This window comes from Lepidothrix coronata, unplaced genomic scaffold (genome assembly GCF_001604755.1).
Source record: "Lepidothrix coronata isolate B3197 unplaced genomic scaffold, Lepidothrix_coronata-1.0 Scaffold17, whole genome shotgun sequence".
NCBI lineage: Eukaryota > Metazoa > Chordata > Aves > Passeriformes > Pipridae > Lepidothrix > Lepidothrix coronata.
The window spans coordinates 3557234-3577025 of NW_016690197.1; the positions used below are offsets into that span (position 1 = coordinate 3557234).

Genomic DNA, 19792 nt, shown 5'->3' on the forward strand with positions numbered 1-19792 from the left:
TTGATTGCATCCTTATATATGTCTAACACATAACTAAAAAAGATCACATCTTGCTAATGCTGAAGGTCAAGACAAACTTTGCCTTGGAATAACTTCGGTATTTAGATGGCTTTAGGCTCTACTGAAAAAAGCAGGCTTTGCATGGAAGCTGCACAAACATAGCTGGCCTCCTGGTAACCACATTCACTAACAGAAAAATCCAAATACAATTGTATGCTTTAGGTTCTGATGGCATCTGTAGCAGAGCTTAGAAGGCCTGCCAGAAGGTCTTTGAATATTTACACAGAAGTCATGTTCATCCTCAAAGCTATTGGAGAAGTTCTCCTGAATCAGGAACACATTTACTGTTTAAAAAGAACCACAAACAAACAAAAAAAAATAGGAAAAAATCCAACATTTTCACTTCAGTTCCAGGAAAAATCTGCAGTTTTTAGCATGAAGGGAAGCAGCATTTCTTCACTGATATTATTAACATGGAAAAACCTTCTATTCTATGAAAGCAACTGAGCAATTTACATTCAACTCAAAAATGCATTTTTTTGTATTTCTTGCTTGCTTCCTATACCTCCTTCTGTTTGAATGATGAAAATCAAAGAAATAAGAATTTGCTTTGAAAACAGTTACACTGAATTAAAATAACCCACAGATTAATTGAGAACACAGGAACCCTAAAAGTCATTTAAAAGGTGTTTTAAACTTTTTAAAGTTTGATCAAGTATTAACTGAAAACAAAATTTATTGACGACACTGAATCACTTTGGAAAATTCATACTTGAAGTTATAAGTGTACCAAGATTTAGTCCTTAATTCCTTATTGCTTTATGGCCATAAGGCCATTATCAGTCTCATAACTGACATTACTTGGCATAAGATAGTATAAAATATTTATATATTTAGTCAGGTACTATGTTTTTGTGCAAATAAGTATTACTTTTTGTCTGACTTTCAAGGAAAATGAGTTGTGTGTGCTTATTTCCATTTGTCTGTCAAGTTCCCCTTATATTTCATTCCAGTGAGTAATTCAAATTTGAAAAAGGTAGAGATCTCGGTGCTAAAGAAATACCTGCTCAGAGAACAGCAGCTGAGGTTAGTGCCACAACTGACGTCAAAGAGCTTCAGCTGTAACAGACCCACGTGGCTGGTGCCAGCCAGCACTCACAGCAGCTCTAATTTCATTTTCAGGGAGGAAAAAAAAAAAAAAAAAAGAGCCTCGAAACTACAAACACCTGCACCCAAATCTGCAGTAATTACAACATAAAGTTCAGTTTAGTAATTCAGAAACAGTGGATTTCCTGCAGGCAAAAAAAAAAAAGTCCAAGTCCTACTAAAAACCTACAAGATTGCTTTCAAGTTGTTCTGTGGTGAATAATCTCTGTGTCTCCAATAACAACAATGTGTCTTCAAACAGCTTAAACTTGGATTCCCTTCAATCCATTTTATCTTAGGTGTCAACAGAATGGTTGCCAGTTTCTCTATATTCTTTATTTTTATGTCACATTTAAACATACATAGTTAAGGATTTATCCATCATCCTGAAAAGATATGATTGTGCTGTCACTTTGCTTTATGCTATAATAGTACTTCTCCAGAAGAAGAAAAAAAGAGATTTCCTATTCTTCTATGAGCATAACTGCACTAAGGAATAAAATTCTACATTCCAAAGCTTTTAATAAACAGTGTAATGACTAGTTGATTTAGGAATGGAAGTATTGATATTTTACTATATATTACTTCTTAGTGATCATTACAAAACTGCTGTCACTGCGGATTGGAGTTGGGGAGATTAACCCCTCCAAATCCTTCCCTATTGCTTTTCTCTTGGCACCTAGTATTTAAATTCTTCCTTTTTCCCTTTTTTGTATACCATATTTTGTGCTATTTCTTTCTTATGATCCTCCCCTCTCTAAAACTATGCATGTCAAATTTTATTCTGATATTACAATGCATTTTCAGTGCAAAATAGCAGTGTGCTCTGAATAGTAATCCATTGCACCCCTCATTTTAAGGGGAAGGAGGCAAGACACATGACAAAAATCATAGAGTGAAATAGCTGGAAGTCCACCCACTGGGAAAGGCTGGATGGCAGAACCACTGTGCAATGCTGCTGTAAAGAAATGCAAAGTAAGTATTATTTTTCTTTATATGAGTCTTACACAAAAGTTTCATTTTTTTATTTGAAAGCACTGGTGTAGGATAATTTGTAGTTAGAGATTTATATTGTTCAGAAATTACATTGGGCGGCCTTAGACTTGAATAAAAATTAGTTCAGACATTGGAGCGCAAAAGAATGAATCTTGGAACTATTTGAAGCCAAATTGTGCACGAGGAAATGCAGGCAAAGACACTGCAGTAAGACTTCACTTAACAATTCAATACTGTTGATATTCACTTTCAAAACACACTTACTCCCCTTCTCCTCATCCTTTCCTTCCATAACTTCAGACATTCTGTGCTCCTCAGTCATCCACTTCTCAAATCTCATCTAAACATACACATCATTTGTTGAAGTCAAATCCTTCTTATCCATTACTAGTGCTCATCACAGAAATCAAGTCCTATGCAAGCCTAAATTAACTGTATTCCACTAACCTCTTCCAAAAATATTTTACTAGCATATAATCATGTCTCTCTATCTTCTTACCTGCCCTTTCTAAACTATTCCTCCACATTTCCTCTATGGAAATGCCAGTTCCATTTCCATAAAGTTATGTCATGGTCTTTTGCAATCACCTTTGTGCTTTCTTCCTCCCTCATTCCTTTGCCAATCGTTCTGATTCCCTAGTCTCATTTCTATATCCTTATTTAAATTTCTATACCTTTACACAAAACAAAACCCACCTCACATTAAATGATATCTTCAGTAACTACCAAGTACTATCACCTATACAGAAAATTCCTTTTGCTATTTCCTGATTTGACTCTGCTTGGAAGATTTTAAGCTGTAGACGTACATGGAATAGAGAGAATGTCTCATTTCATATTATTTTATTTATCAAGGATATAATAGCATTTGGGAAACTGATTCAGGTCTCCAAACAGAATACATCTAAAATTCTGTATCATTTAAGAGAGCTTTTGAAGAATGTCTGGTATACAGTGGACATTACTATGCAAAAATAAAGTGCAAAGAATGGTCAAACGAAAACCGATTAAAAAAAAAAAAACAAAAAAACAAAACCAAAACAGTCAACAAGTTTAGTTTCAGATTGTTAGTTCCGAGCTGTCAGATTGCCATGGAATACAATGTGAACGGTTTCTAGGTAGCTTTGTAGGAATTTTATATTTAAGAAAAAAAAAAAAACAAACAAAACCAAGCAAACAAAAAAACCAACCAAAACCTAGAGAAAACAACATATTAAGACATTTGAGAGATGCTTCACTAAAACAATACTAAACCAAACCCAGAATTTTTTGAGAAATTTTAGCAGCAATGACATAAGAAAGAAGCCAATTAGAAACGCATGCCCAAAACCTATTTCCTTTCCTTCACAACATCCATACACCTGTCTTAACCAGCATTTCAATTCCTCTAAGCCGACGTGTAGAGAAAAGAGCCTTGGTTTCGCTCTAGCTGAAGGATGGCAGGAGTGGAAGTTCCCCGGCAGTACCCGCAGCCCAGCACATGACACACACGTAATGGAAGGCTCAGACTCAGAATTTCCTCTCGTGCCCCACCTTCCGTAGTACTTTCGTTTTTTCTGGGGTATAAGTGTCACGGAAAGCAGGGGGCTGACCACATTCCCCAGCACCCTTTGCCTGCGCACAGGCAGAGGAGCGGGGAAGCAGCTCTTGGCTGCTGTGGCAGCGCAGAGCAGGGACAGACTCCGGAGTGCCCCGGCTGGGAGCAGGGATGGTCCTCGAGAGCCCGGTAAGTTTTGCACAGTGCTCTGTACTGTCTGTTCCACGGGCTGCTGGTGATTTAGGAGGCACATCTGCCTCGAGGCAAACAGTGAGAGCGTCTCTGTGCTGGGTATTACTGCAGAGGTGGCAGAGTTGAAACACCAACAGACACAGAGCCATGCACAACAAAGTCATTTATGTAACTATGTTGCATTTAAAATCGTGATGCAGTTGATAAATTCATTTGTTACTGTGTGTATTATGTCATACTTAGATCCCATGTAATGGATTGATAACACCCATAAGGAAGATCACGTGGTGGTGGCTTTGTACAATGGTTTGGAGAAACGTAAAGAGAGGTTGATATTACATGTTATTGTGGTGCACAAACTTTTCTTTGCTCTTAAGTGGAATAACAGAAAAGACAGAACCATCTATTTGAATGAATATTCACTGAGATGGTTTCAATATTCTGAAGGCAGGTTTAAAGTGATGCAGTGCACTGAGAAGTCATAAACACAGAATCAAAGTTCTCTTTGTAGGGATTTTGGAATTTGTCTTTTGAAGTTCAACCTATCCCAAACTCAGATGATGCTCCCCAGAACACCAATAATCAAATTTCAGATATTTGCATCAAAGATAGGTATTTTGTCTCAAAGATTTCATTCTCAGTCCCTTTTATTTCCTCCAAGTTAAGGAACAACACTGAAATTTCAAGACTAACAGGCATTTGAATTGCAGCAAACATACACCTGCTGTTAGTTTACGCAACGGAATAAAAAATATTTTCTGTTAGATCAAAACAATAGGTTTTGATATATTACAAATAAAAACAATTATAAAACTTCTGCTACTTCAAAAACGCTATCCTAGTACTTTACAGGGAAATAAAGGTTTTTGCTGTAACAAAAAAGATCCAGTCCTGCACTAAGGTTATCCATCTGGCAAATTTAAGCTTTAAGTGGATTGGTAGGGACCTGATGCACATAAGTCGTGCAATCCCTTGAGAAACGATTTTCAAATTAACTAATAAGATATTGCACTGCATACAGCTTATTAGAAAGAAACAGTGAGAAGCAACAGAACACAGCTACTATGCCTGGGATTTAGAAGCTGGATTTAGCTGTCATGTCCATAATTCTTAGTGCATTTGTTATGTAAAGGAGTAGGTGAGAGGAGGGTTTAGTTTCATATTAGGGAAAGTAAAAAGGCTCTACAGAATGTAATTGCAGGATTAGTAAAAAGTATAAGGCAGCTTTGCTCCACTATTTATATATCAAGGCAATTTATGGAAATCCTCACATATAAAATTTCAATAATTGGTTCACATAATTATGCAGAATCATAATAATGAGGTTCAGAAACAACTTGCTCTTAAATTAAAGGACAAGCAATATAATTTTTCATATTAAAATATTATACGTGTAGAGCAGAAATTGGCAAGTTTTCACATGATACTTTAAAGGTTAGCTGCCCAAAGAAACAGAATACGATTTGAGAGCTTCTCAACCAACACTGTATTATTACAGTAATATCTCTGCAGCTTTCCAGATATCCAAACAATGTACATGGTCACAGGATTTCTATGCATGAGAACGTTTTGACAGTAATTGCCATTCATCCCGAGGGGGAAAAGTTAAAGGTAGAGGTAGCATCACAGGATGTGGACAACACTTAAAAACAGAGAACTGATAAAGTCAACAGATGAGGTGAGTAGTCAAAACACAGAGGGTCTTGTTGAACCTTGCTGGGCAGAGAAACAGGAATCATAAGAATTAAGGGTGGAAACTGTCAGGTTTGGTAATGGTACTCTGAGCACAGAAAATGAAGCAAAGCTGCCATTTCAAAACTAGAAGGGCACAAAAATTTGAGACTGCACACCAGAATGCATCAGTGAAGACTACTGAGGTAGCATTACATTTAGGATAAAGAAGTACTAAGGGAGTAAACCACAGGACAAACAAAGTAAAAATCATTGACTTTAGCCTCATAGACAAGTCACATACAAGTTGTATGTAATTGCAAAAAGGGGCAATTCAAAATAAAGTATAAAACCATTACATAGGACTGAAGTGAAAATGTTTTACTTGGAAAACATACAGTACTGCTTTCAGAACCTTCCCACTGAAACAGAAGAAGTTACCATCTTTTTTAATGCAGGTGACAGAGGAGCTGAAAATATAATACATGCATAAAAGGCTCACTTGAAAATGAGGGTTATTAAAATAACCATTTGATGTTTTGACATGTAAGTAAGGACATCTAGTTTCAACCTTTAGCTGCGATTGTCATGGACTTAGATTACCCTTTCTCACACAGCCATCCTTGCACAAGCCCTTGCACAACTTCTCTCCTGTCCTAAGGAGACACAGATCAGCCTTGCTGTCACATCCCATTAGGAGCAAAGCTGATAAAATGTACTGGGATTCCAAGGTGACATAGTTTCTTTCATTACGTTTGTCACAATATTGATTAGATTAGGCCTGAAGTCCATCTTTGGCCTGCTACTGACCCATCACATCTCCTGGGAAATTCTGCAGAGTAGGAAACAAAATTGAAAACGACTGGAACAATAGAGATGTTCAAGATGGTTATAGCTCATGGGACTCACACAGATGTGACAAGTACTGATTTTTATTAACTATACATCCTAACACATTAATCCCAAACTTGATGACTACATATTACATTATCTTCTTCACAGTAGTTAGCCTTCAGGAACTTAATAGCATGAAAATAATTCACCAAATACCTTTATTTCTTTCACTGGAGTAAATAACAACATGGTCAAAGTGCTGCTTCGCTCATTTCAACTTTCAAAAATTTGAAGAGTAGATAAAGAATAGGTCAGTTTGCTCTCTGTGGAGCCTTATACCAATTTTCTTCTGCAGTATGTTTTTAGTTTTAGATGTTTCACTTATGCAGGATGGCTGAAGATGTTTCAAATCAGAGAACTGTACAGCTGAGCCATATGGTTAGGCATTCACCTAATCATAGCAGTTAATAGCTAAAGACCCCTACAGCTGTTCTTATGTTTTCAACAGACTTTACTTATTGGCATTAAACACTTCTAATATAATACATGCCCTTTGTTCACATAAATTGGACAGTTCTGAAGTCACAAAAGACTACCTTGAACCACTAAATATTTTTTTTGATATAGACAGAATGGAAGCTGGAGACTTTATTTTTTTCACCTTTTATATTATTAAGTCATTTTTTCCTCTTTCACATATGGGCTACTTTACATATACCATCAGTAGGCACACATTTGAACTCCAAGGAGCTGGAGCAACAAGTTCAGTAAATGTCAGTCCTTTTACCTACACCTTTACATTCCACGTATAATACCCACTCCCTCTGACAGCACCAAAACTATACCTTGAATTTTCCTTTCTTCTAAAGTGTGCCCTCCTTCTCCTTATCTTTGCACAGCTTCACAAAATAGGACAGCTAAGCAATTAGCATCCCACAAGTAAAATAAACATTCCTGTTTGCAGTAGGGAAGCTGCAGTACATCTGTCCCACTCAGTAACACCCCCCAACACAAGGTGACACACAGTAGGATAGCCTGGGAAACCACAGGCTCTCATAGAACAAGAGCTTCAAATTCGCTTCTTGTACACTTTGAAAGATAAGGCAACATGAAGCAGAGCAAGAATCATGTATTTCATTACAGTTTAGCCTAACAGGATGTTACATCTAGATGCTGGATTTCTTTTATTTCTGTGGGACTAGAAAAAAACATATCAGGGAAAAAGGAAAAAAAAAAGAAATCCGAGGTTTTCTTCTATATAAAATGTTAATACCTAAATGTACATATAAAAATACACATTCCAGGTTTCCGCTTTGATCCTTTTCACAACTGCTAAGCTTCCTTTAAAATTAAGTCCAAAAAATCCTTTCACCATGTACTTAAACTGGTCATGCTTTTTTTTCAGTCAGAAAGCAAGGAGTAGAGTTTCTCTTAATATAATCCTAGCTTTTTTTTTTTTTAATAGAAACCTTTTGTATATTACTGAATGGTTTTGTATATTACATGAGAAGACATGTAATTAACATTCCTTTGAAAAAGACTAAAAATTAAGGAGGAGCAGAGAAAGAACAATACTTGATTATGAATTCAGTAATTAAACTTGTTTTAAATACACTCTAGGATACTTAAATTGAATGAGATTCATCTGTCTATACCCATAAAGTTTTTACTCCAAGCTCCAATAAATGCAAACAATACATCTTCATGCTCTGCAGAATCCTACCTGTAGGTTGTTACTGTGCAGACTTCAATTAAGACACAGTAACAGCTTTTACATTGAAAAAGTATGGTTTGCACCTTGAGAACGTAAAAAAAACAGTCTTCTGAGGATTGCCCAGGGACAGTGGATCAATATTTTTATGCTTTAAGGGCTGAAAATTGTGGGAGGACCTTTCAGCCAGAATTAAGAGGATTTTTCTTTGGAAGGGTACAGGTCATCTCCCAAATAAAAATGCTTAGAAAATCCCTTCCTGCATTATGAAATGATATTCTTTAATTACGTTACAATTATGCCCTTGCCCATACCGTTACAATAGAAGTAGTACAACAGCTGCATCTCTCATACACTACAAAATAAGAAAATCCTGAAGAAAAAAGTGGTCATTCCTCAATGACCATTCCTCAATAATACAGTATACAGTTTTAAAAAATTAAATAGATGTTTTTGTTGCACACAGATATTTTTGTTTTAAAAACACAACCGTTTATTTTTGCCCAGAATAGAAGACACAAATCTAAGAGGACATTTGCACTGAAACCCTTCATTCATAATAACACAGGAAGCATAGGAAGCGTAATTCGTATTAACATAGGAAGGAACATTCCTTCCTCTTAGAAAGTGATATGCAGTACATGTGTGGAGAAAATAACTTTTAAAGCTATTTAAAACTGAAGTTTTAAATAGCTTTAATGTCAAAGATTATTGCATCCTCTATTTGGCCTTGTCTCACTTCTGTGTTCCTACTTCTTCACTCTCTTTTCTGCATTCCATCCTTATAGGTATTACTTTCCCAGCTCATCCATGTCTCCTGCTGTTGCCCCCAACATGTACCTGCTCTCTGCCTTGATCCCTTCTCCACACTAATCTGACTATGTAGCCCAGCTGTCTTGCAGCATTCTTAATTACATACCTCTCCTATCCTATCAATTGCTGGCCTCTTCATTACCACTGCTGGGTTTGGTTACCAGGAATTGGATTTATTTCCACACCCTGCTTCCCTTCACTCCCCATCAACTTCTTGTTTAAATGAAGAGATTCACTAGACTCTCACACACAAGCTTTAGCAAATCTCCAGCTCTGCCACCTGGTATTTGCAACCCAGAAAGAAGAAACATTAGCTGGAAGCTGAGAGTTCTTGCACTGTGTAGGTCTGCAACAGAAATGGACTTGACACAGATGGTTTTGTTTGATGGTTTCTAATGTCTCTTCCCACTAGAAGGAACAGAAAGCTAAGACATCCTAAAGCTGGCTCACAGCTGTATAAGTTTGCTACTTTGCAAACTTCAGAAGGAAGAGGGTGAACATGCAAAAAGCCATGTCAATCACTCGGACTATGCACAGCTTGCTTGTGTCAGGGTGCTTTCCTCTCCCTGGTGACTGTTTTAGCCAGAGAGTCTAAGATAGAAATGTGTCCCCTGACCACACTCCTTCTCACCTGCAGAGAAAGAGCTTCCAAGTCAAGTTTGAAAAGTACTATAGAGCACGTAAAAAGTGTACAGGAACCCACTTCTTTGAAATTGCTGACATTTTGGAAGATGAAAGAAGCTTGAAATCTCCAGGGCTCCAGCCTTACAGGCACTAAAATAAAAAAATAATTCCCTTAAAAAGAAAAGAAATAGAAGGAGAAAAACTGCCTATATCTGTATTTAGTTCATATATTTAAATCTCTTGAGGAAAGAAATAGATTGAGAAAGAGACGGTGAAAAATAACAGACTGATTTTCTGATATAAGTTTTAATTCCTTTTTTTTTTAAGGAGAGACAGATCTTAAAATGAAATAAGTATAATCTGCAAAAGCAATTCCAATACAATTTATCCACCCAAAGGCAATAAGTTAGGAAAATACAGGCCTGAAATAGGCTGGCCAAAATTTAATTTCTTTTCAGGACATGTTTCAACGTGTTTATTATCAGCAGTAGGCATCCCATTACTGTTTTTGCCACCAAGCAATAGCAGAAATGCATGTTGTTTGTTTGTTTGTTTTTAATTCTGTGCCTTACAACACAGAGTAACTTAATTCTGGAACTGCTATTGTCTCAGTAACATGCAACCATTTTAGACAAACTGGACACAGAGGGTAGCATTATCTCACGTGCTGATGTTTGCAGATTTAGGGCTGAATAATATCTATCACTAGCTTTGGTAATCACTTGAAATGAGAAGAGTAAGTCTGCAGTCATGTGGTAGATGGGCAAGTCAGGATGGCAAAGCTGCAGCCAAACACAGTAAGGTGAGGTGGGGCATGACCAGACCCAAGTTTTCTCTGCATTGTGCCCAGATCCATGGGCAGAGATTATGGATAAATTAGAGCAATTGCCAGGTTTCTCTGAACTGTGCTATGGGGTATCTGTATGTATTTCAGGACTATAAAACAGAAGGCAGTACTGAATGCTTTCAAATTATAACCAGAGTCTAGTTTAGACACACATTACCTTCTGTCACGTCTTTTGGGCTTGCTTTTGCCACAAGGAAAAAAAAAAAAAGCTCTCAAAACCCTGTTTGTGTACTTAAATGTGAGAAGGAACTGGTATCCCCTTATATTTTTCATTTCTGAAGGTCTTAAGGGATGAGTGAGGACACACAGTAAATAAATAGCTTAACAGACTGTAAACAAGTAAAGCTTTGCCTCTTGCAAAACTATAGTCAGTGTGATTAATGTTTCAGGAATTATATTAAAGTGCAATAACTTTCCCTGTAGACTGGCAATACCCAGGAGAAAAGTGTCTCTGCCTTGAATGAGACCATGAAATTTGATTTGCGTATTCTAAAGAAAGAAATAGTAATCTCTTAATTTAGATAGATATCTTTATAAAAGCAGCATCTTCCTGTTTTGATCACAAATTAAACAATAGAAAGTAAATAAAGAAGTCAGGCTAAGTGAATGAGAGAATCTGCGTGAAGCAGTCCTCCCTTATAATAAAAAATAATAAATTGACAGGCATTACATCTGCTCAGCACTTTCCAGTACTGTGACTCAGAACTGCACTGTAAAAGCTATACACACTGCTAACAGCTCCTTTCTTAAAGGGTTATTTGTACTAAAGAAAACTCGCCAACTGAATAGGGAAGAATTTAGGGCATCAGTTACTGCTGGGCAAAGATAACATCTCAGAAACTTCTGGGGTTGCCATTTGCCCTTACTCCTTGGTACTCTCTCACCATTCCAACCAGTAATCAGGCACTTGATGACTGATCTTAATTTTTAGGGAAGAGATCCTATCAGGTTTTGACTAGTTAAAGAATACAGGAAAGTCTATAAAAATTAAGATCAAATGTAGTGTACACGCATGCACAGATGTAATCAGCACTAAACCAGTGCTCCAGGCAGAGGTGCCCTTACCAGCTCTCCCCCTCGCCATTGGCTTGGTAAGGCTGGTTCTTCCCAAAGGCTGTCTTTCCCACTCTGTTCCCATGACAGCAAGATCAAATTTCACCACAAGTTTAGCAACTCTTTTCTGCACCATAGTCACTGATTAATGCCCTGACCCTTGACTCGATAACCTCAGCAGTAACAAAACAGAAGGCTCTGGGCTCACAGCCCCAAATTTTAAATTGGTTTAAGGACGGACCTTCCTGTGTGGCAACAGTGGGACTTGCAGGGATGTTTTGTGTGAATAAATAGAGGTCTTTTTTATCCCCCTTAGCCTTTTCTGAAGTTTAGTAGCAATAGAAAAGTGAATAGGTAACTGTTCCCTCACAACCTTAAATAATTCAAAGGATCGCATTTTTTGCCTACCTGAATAACCCAGAGCAGCCCATGTAACGGTAAACAAGCTTTTAATCAATTCTAAAATCATAAGAATATAGAAGAAGATAGATGACACTAAGATTTAATTTAGTTTCTATTGGGTAGAATTTAATAGAGCCTAAATGCTTCTCTCTCAGAAAACTGAAATAGGAACCCAAGTTTTAAATAAACTTCTTCCAGGCACAGCTGCAGGGAGCAGTTCACGATCAAGCAGTCCTTGAAATTTCTGCTGCCATTTGCTGTTACAGCAAAGCACAAGTTTTAATTACTGCAAGGAGCTTCAGCTATGCCTAGGAGTTTTGTTCTTCCTAGTGACCCCAACTGGAAAAACCCTGAAAAAAAACAGGTCATTGCACCACAGGAACTCAAATAATCCTTGTGCTTCCAGAGGGGTGAAGCCAAGCAATGCTGCAAAATGGAAGTCAAGTGTTCAGATGACACTTGGCAAGGAAGCAACTGGTGAAAGGTCCAGGCCATCCGGGCTCTCCTTCCAGCCCACAATTCACCTAGTGCACAACTCACCTAGACTCAGGCCAGCTGCTTCCAGTTCTGCCTCCCTCAGGCTCCCCATATGCAACGCTAAGAGGCTGGGAACTGCAGCCAGGACACCCCCTCACTGCCAGGCTTGGGCACAGCTGCACCATGGGGCCTCAAGGCACGGCTGAGGCACATGTGCACTCACACAAATGTCAGTGACAGGTGTGTTGGGAGAGTTAACCCAGAGTTTCAGTGGCCTGTTTGAGGTACGAGGGAATAGTACTACATTTAAAAGCAATGCCAGTACCAAGCAATGAGAGAGGAAGAGTTTTATACTTTAAAACCTTGATTTCCTGATCTTTCAAAGGGCAAAGAGTAGCAAGTAGGACTGTAAGGTGGCACAGCCAGGTGGGCAGCACTGGGGCACGAGGCTCAGCAGGGAGGCTGAGCTCCCCAGGCAGGTGAGAGAGTCCAGTGGCCGCCTCGGGAGCCCCGTCAGCGGAGCAGTCAGAGGTCACAGCCCGAGCACCGTCCTGGCAAGCGGCAGTGCCCTTCTCTGACTTGAAATGATGGCAAGGAGAGATGCTTGCTAGTATAAAAACAAGCCTGGAGAGCAGAAGCAAGCTCTTCCCCTCTACTGTGTAGGCTGCTCTGGAGCGTGCCAGCAGGCACTGCCACCGAGCATCTGGAAGAGCAGGCACAGGCAAGAGCACAAACATGTAGCCTTAAGGATATTCACCACTGACACAGGAACAACCGACTGTCTGTTCACATGCCAGTGACTGAGTCACAACAAGCTGGTGCTTGGTTTGGCAGGTTTCACAGTCACTTGCTGCAGTGGTGTCCTTGGCAATGCATTAGCATTTTACAGGACTACTGACCTCCACTTGGAACACACCTTCATCCCTGTGTTCTGACCCAATTATTTTAAATCCTCAGTTAAGTTATTTAAGGCATGAAAAAAACCAAGTGGAAGGGGAGTAGAGGGAAAGAGTTGGTTGTGCCTATAGTCTTACAACTATACCTCTAATTCCAATCACAAATTATTCTTTTATATGATTGTCAGGCAGAGAAACTACTGCCAGCACTTTATACCCTGGTTTTGAGTACTCAAAATATCTATTTAAATTAAAAAGCAATCAGCACCCACAGCAATTAACATCCTATACACAGTGTTGTAGTTGTGCATTCTCTACTCATTCTTTTCTGCCATGGAAATCTTTATTGTACAGGGCTTGTTTTGACACATTATCTTTTTTCTATTCAAGAATTCTATGTATTTTTCACTCAGATTTTTAGATTCAGTTAGTCACTATATCCTCTAGCTGTACGTAACATCAAAATAAAATAACAAACAGAGCTCAACAATCAAAACTATTTTCTCTTAGTAGAAAAAGTCATACTACATGATTCCACTAAGGAGATTAACAGAAAAAAATTCACTATCATTTATGCATTAATACAAAATGATAACTGGAAGTGGAATGAATCTGTGGACCAAAAGAAATCTGAATTTGGCTATTCAGTCTGAATTTTGAACATAACCATTTGCATGTAATAATGTGAACCGAAACTACCTGATGTCAAAGGCACTATCAAAACCTAAACCGATGTTCAGATACATTGCATTTATAAAGCACCCATTTCTCATGAATTCCCATTCCTTTAGGATTCACGTTCCTTCATCCAACTCCTCTGCCTCCATACTTGTCACAAGCAAAGTGACATATATGATCACAGCAGGAGTGCTACCAAAGCATTGGTCCCCAGACCAAAGTATTAAGACCATCCACAGAAAAACAATTGGATACTTGTTCTGTGCAAGCTGAGACCCATCTGACAGAAGTCATGTATGACGTCTTTCCCCACTGCTTTATTGACAGTAACTATTCCTTTAATGTTACAGCATAATATATAGCATAGCATAAATACAGACATAGTAAAAATATCATTTCTGAAATAATGACAAAGAGTGCCTTTTTATTTCTGACGATATATGAAATTAAATTATACAATTCCTGATGTGGTGCATTTTTGAGGTCCTAGTCATATTTATGATATAGAATTAGGTCAAAAAAACATGAGCTAATAAAATATTCCCAAACCAAGCAGTCTCATGATAGGTTAATGAGGTTTTCACCAAACTTGAGCTAAGTTTCAGGAGGTAAGGATGATTTTAGCATTTTAGGTGGTATTGCAGTTTGGAACAAAAGAGAGAACAGGAGCTGTTCCAGATGAGCTTTGTATTTGAATTTCCAGGGTTCATTCTAACCCCTATAAACTCAAAACAAAACTCCTTGGTGTGAACTGAAACAAGATATTTGAGTAAAAAAACTGTCAGTGGAAACCACTGAGCCTGAGAATCAAAACCACTCTTTGGATCTGCACGGCACAAATGCCTGACAAGCAAATGCTATGTTTTCTTGCATATAATTCTAAGCCCAACTATTTTTTTCACTGAGACCAAGGGTTTGGGGGCCAGGGAAAGGAGAAATTAATTTGAAATGGCATCTCCTAATGAGCAAATAAAGATCAGGATCCCCAGCAAGAGCAGGGAAATTACCTCTGCATATTTGGTTTTCAAGAGATCAAGGAGAGACAGAGAGAAATGGAACTGTGGCCACAGTGGGGAAATTTATGAGAAATGCAAGTTGTGTGATTCAGGCAGCTTCAGGGAGTGCTAAAAGATTTCAGAAGGTGAACAGATTCCTTTCTCATTAATGAAGGGGCCCTGACTCCAGATCCACTGAACTCACTCTGAGAGGAAGCCTATTCAGCTCCCTCCTTTGATTGAAAGCATGAATCTGTTACTTATGAGCTCTTGGTAGCTCTCCTTTTAATAGGAAGTTGGGGGAAGGGGGAAGAAGATGGCTGGAGAAGGGGAAGGAAAAGATGGGTAGCAAAAAACGCTGGTAGCTGAACGTGGGACTTCTGGGGTTTTGCAGGACAGGCCTTTGGGGAAAGGTTAAAAGCTTACAAGGTGAGTGATGCCTTTCCTGGGCTGATTTTTCTTTCCTTATTGTTCACCAACATGTTAAGAAGAAAATTCCTCTGCATCTTCAATCCACCCCTAGCACCTTATTTTCTTGTGGTCTTATCAAATAATTTATTCTGCTAGCATGGAACAAAAAAAAAAACAACCTGCTGATTTTCAATTATTTTTCTCTTTCTGGCGGATATCATCTGTATTTGAATAATGTTAAAAAATACTAAATAAACAAAATCCTGACCATCTTCACTTCTGCAACAGGGAACATGCAGCCTGCTGTTCTAAATTGTACACAGCCACCAGCTCTCGTCAGACTTTGTGTGGGCTTGAAATGTTCTTTTAGTCCTTTGCAGCTAAAAACTGAGCACAAATTATCACTAAAAGGGTATGAAGAATTATGCTGGGACATTTGCCATAGCTATACAGGAGTGCTCCTCAAAGTGAGCAGAAATGTGAGCAGATTACTTAGCCAGCTTAGTTTTGAGGACTGTATTGACAGTTTGTGATAAAGGTTACTTTTTCATATGAGGAAAAAAAAAATTCTCTTGAAAGAAATCCCCACATATTGCAAATGCCCATGATAGGTCCTTGTGAGTAAAGGGAATCACAGCAAGAGTGTGACATGTACTTTAAAGGGACAGAATCTAAACTCCTGTTCAAATACTTTGAGCATAAGTGCCTTGAGTGAATTTTAAGATATTTAAGCATAAAAAAGCTTAAATAAAAAATAATGTGAAATATGATTTTAAGTATTATAGCAGTAGTGTAAGCATGCTTCCTTTGTAATGTGAATTGTAAAACATCAGATTTTAAAGACCTGATTGATGGTTTTAAAATACAGAATATCATCAGCAGCTGAATCAGTATTTAAATCTTTCAAAGTCAACATAGTTACAGAAAATGCTTTCAACTCACTCACTTGTAGCCAAATGTGTTGAAACAAGAAGGCTTCAGCTTTGCAGTGTTTGGACTCATTCACAGCTGTAACTTCTGGGAATGGCTATTTTGTTCTTCAAAGGCAAGGTCCACATTATTTTATTCTACTGCATTCCAGAGCACTTCTCACACCAGAATTCACACACCCAACTGAGGGTACAATTTTTTTTCTATTTAAAAAAATCAGCCATGAATTTATATGGAAGCTCCCTGGTTAGCACACAACAGTGAACAATATCACAGAAAAATTAGAGCCATCACCCTAAAACTATACTCAGGAGCATTTGAGCATAATGGACTTATTAAATATCTTTCCTTTTTTATTACTTCAATATTTCAAATATCAACTGCAAATGAGCTAATTTTGGTGAAAATATGAAACCAAAGTACTAAGAAAGGAACAAAGGAAGACACCTAATAACTTTCTAAAAGCAAGTAGGTGACTTTCAAACTACTTGACTGGCCAACAGGCATGGTGTAAATCATCCTTTGGGAGGGAGAAATTTTTTATTTTTTTTTTAATCAACATCTTCTGCTATTGATTAGTCAAGAATATGAAAAGAAAAATTGAAAGGTGCAGCAAAGAACTGTGATCTGCTTATAAAACAGGGAACTAGATTTTCAGTTATAGGTACGGATCTTGCTGTTGTCTGCAGATGCCTCAATCCAGCTCAAACCGTATTTTGCTAGTTTTTATCTGTTGCCAAGATATATCAACCATTTCCAGTCTGTAATAACTTCGGTTATCTTCTAAACTGAGCAGACATCTCAGTAAGAAACTGAAAGGGCGACTCCAAGATAAATCTAAGTACTACCTATGTGTATTGGCATGGGATGGAACTTCCATGCTGTAACACCTGGAGTGTTGTGCTCTCGATTCAGTGGAGCTCCTGCGTGTGTAGAATATTAATAGTCACTTTTACAGAGATAGCATAAGCCAGACTTAAAAAAAAAAATTAGCAAAATCTTTAGGTTTTTGCTCTTGATGAGACAATTTTTATCCGCAATTAAAACACAGAATACTTGCAGAATCTGTCTTTGAACCAAATGTATCAATAAATATAGAGGACGGAAAAATAAGGACAAGTAGTAATAATAGAAAGATGATTTTGCTCAGTAATGAAAACAGTGACTTGCTATGGTAGGAAAAAAGCAACATGGCTTATTGCAAATGACAGAGTAAAGCACTTCAGTGTTTAATATACCAATCCCTGAAAAACTTCATTTCATACACTGCAAATGTCTGTAAGCATATGCTAAGTGAGAGTGATCTCTTGCTTGCAGGGAGAAAAAGGCACTGTCACATTTGTGAAGTTGCATGAAGGTTTAAACAACTGTAGTCACTATAGGATATTTACAAAATTTCAAACAGGAATTAAAGCACTTGAGTATTTGAGCTTCAGAAACTTTCCTTCATTTGATGTGATCAGATTCAAAGCACCTGCAATGCAAAGCAGTCCAAGCAGCAATCTTAGGCCGAGATCTAAACCCTGTTCTCCTCAACCTCGAAGTCTTAGATACTCAGCCTGTCTCTTATTCCTACAGAACCCATGTGTCTGACTACATTCTCACTATCTTAGGAAACAGGTGTCATTTCAAGCCATAAACCTGCTGTGCATCAAAGGGTAATTCAGCACAGTAGGACCATGAACACTGCACCTCCCTCAAGGAGTACTCAATAAAATTACCCAGCAAAATCCACTACTGGAACAGCAAACATCTTCAGATTTTCATTTCCTTTCCTTTTCAGTTTCACCTGATTTTGAAGTGATTTTGGAGGAGGAAAGGATGAAACAGGTATAAGAAAAGCAAATAGATGGTACCTAGAACACCTGAAAGTGTTGAGTTTCTTCATGATGGTTTTGCGGCACCAAAGGGAGAGATTAAGAAACACTGAAAAATCAGCCTTTACTTGGGGCTTTATCTAAAACCCACTGAAATCAATTAGATGAGTTCTGTTGCCTCTAACAAGTTTTGTACTAACACTCAGATCTGCAGCACTGGACATGATAACCTATGGCCCCCCTTCTATAAGATCATGAATTTATTATCAATTACTTTTGAAAGAAGAAAGGGGAATGTCTCAATATCTCTAAGAAAACAATATTTCCTCATTCTTTAAAACATGCACATGCACATACTACAAGAACAATGCTAACTTCTGACTTGATGCTCTTTGATGTGTGAACATACGACACAATTGGAGACCTTCCAATTATCTCCAGTTCAAAGTTAGGCCAAAATTAGAAGCAGTTATGAATAATGGATTAGGTTTTAGTAGAAACAGCAATGCTGAGCAGAATAAAGATGAAAGTTTAGCTTAGCTGCAAATACGTGAAATAGGTAAGGCACACTGCTTCCTCATTGGAACTGCACATCCTCAGAAGTTCAATTAACAAAACATATGTCAAAACAGAGCTTTATGACAGATTGTAAATGGCTTTCAGATGCAATTCTGATGTTTTCAGGATAAAATTAGAAGCTAAGGTTTCTTGCAAAACTTCTTCTACTTCTTTAAGAGGGTTTTTTCAAGAAATAACCACATCAAAACTCTTGTAATTTACCATAGTAGCCTAGGAGTTGATACCCCGTCAAGAGATGCATCTTGGAAGGTTCATTAGCTGACACACAGGTCAGAACAGCAGCCCAGATCCTCAAAGGGGGCTTAAAAAGTCTATTTCCATTCATTTTGGAAAGCTTACCAAATTTCTGACAATCCAGCATTTTAATTAAGGAATAAAAAACTTCCAGGTAGTAATGCTTGTAAATGGATAAGCTATTCTTGCTTGGATGTCTATGCTATGTTCCAGAAAAAGATATGCAGTGGCCATTCCACCACTGCCTTTTATTTCTGCAACTCTACTTTACTTTGCTGATTTTGCAGAGAAGATTGGTGCTCAGAAGGTGACCATAATAATGCAGATACATATGGCTACTTCCTTGGCTTTTGCACTCCTATCAGAGACCTGTTTTCCATTACCTCCTTTGTTACCTCCATAGTGCTGTGTGACTGAGCATGGTGAAGCAAACCCTGCTGGTCAGGCAGTGGCCACACTTGGGCTCAGTGCCCTGTTAGTGACAGCTTTGACCAGGGTAGCTGACAGCAAGCCTGAGATGATTTTTCATGGTTTGTGCACAGGTTTCTGTATAGTTATTTACAGATGCTCCTTGCTGAAATCCTGTGTTGCCTTCCTTCACCAACTACAGTTTGAGTTTGCTAGTATTTTCCAAACCATAAAAATGAAGCGATTACATTAAACAGTCTGATGTTCTCTAGATTTTTACAAGAGGTCGACAAGCTTTAGCAACAACAAAAAAAACTATATCACTCACTCAATGGACTCACTGGGAACTGCAGAACAATAAAACACAAGTTGCAACAAATTCGTAGAATTTCCATTACAAAAGTTATTGAAAGTACCAGTTAATAGGAATTACTGTCTTATATATCATGCAATGCTAGGGCAATTTGAAACTCTCATTTACTTTAGAAAATAACTACCAATAAAAAGCATTAGCATATTCAATGCTTTTCATATTTTGCTC

General features: G+C 37.9%; 1 protein-coding gene across 2 annotated transcripts in view; it reads left to right on the forward strand.

The window, feature by feature from the left end:
• RASGEF1A (RasGEF domain family member 1A) overlaps positions 1 to 19792 on the forward strand; it is a 160191-nt gene that overhangs the window by 104284 nt on the left and 36115 nt on the right. The window contains exon 2 of one of the 2 annotated variants that reach the window (XM_017807187.1): positions 2007 to 2121. The exons of the other annotated variant lie outside the window; for it this stretch is intronic. Within the exon in view, the coding sequence (XP_017662676.1) occupies positions 2080 to 2121 (42 nt within the window). The 5' untranslated portion in view covers positions 2007 to 2079. The remainder of the gene's footprint in view (positions 1 to 2006; positions 2122 to 19792) is intronic. 2 annotated transcript variants of the gene reach the window in all.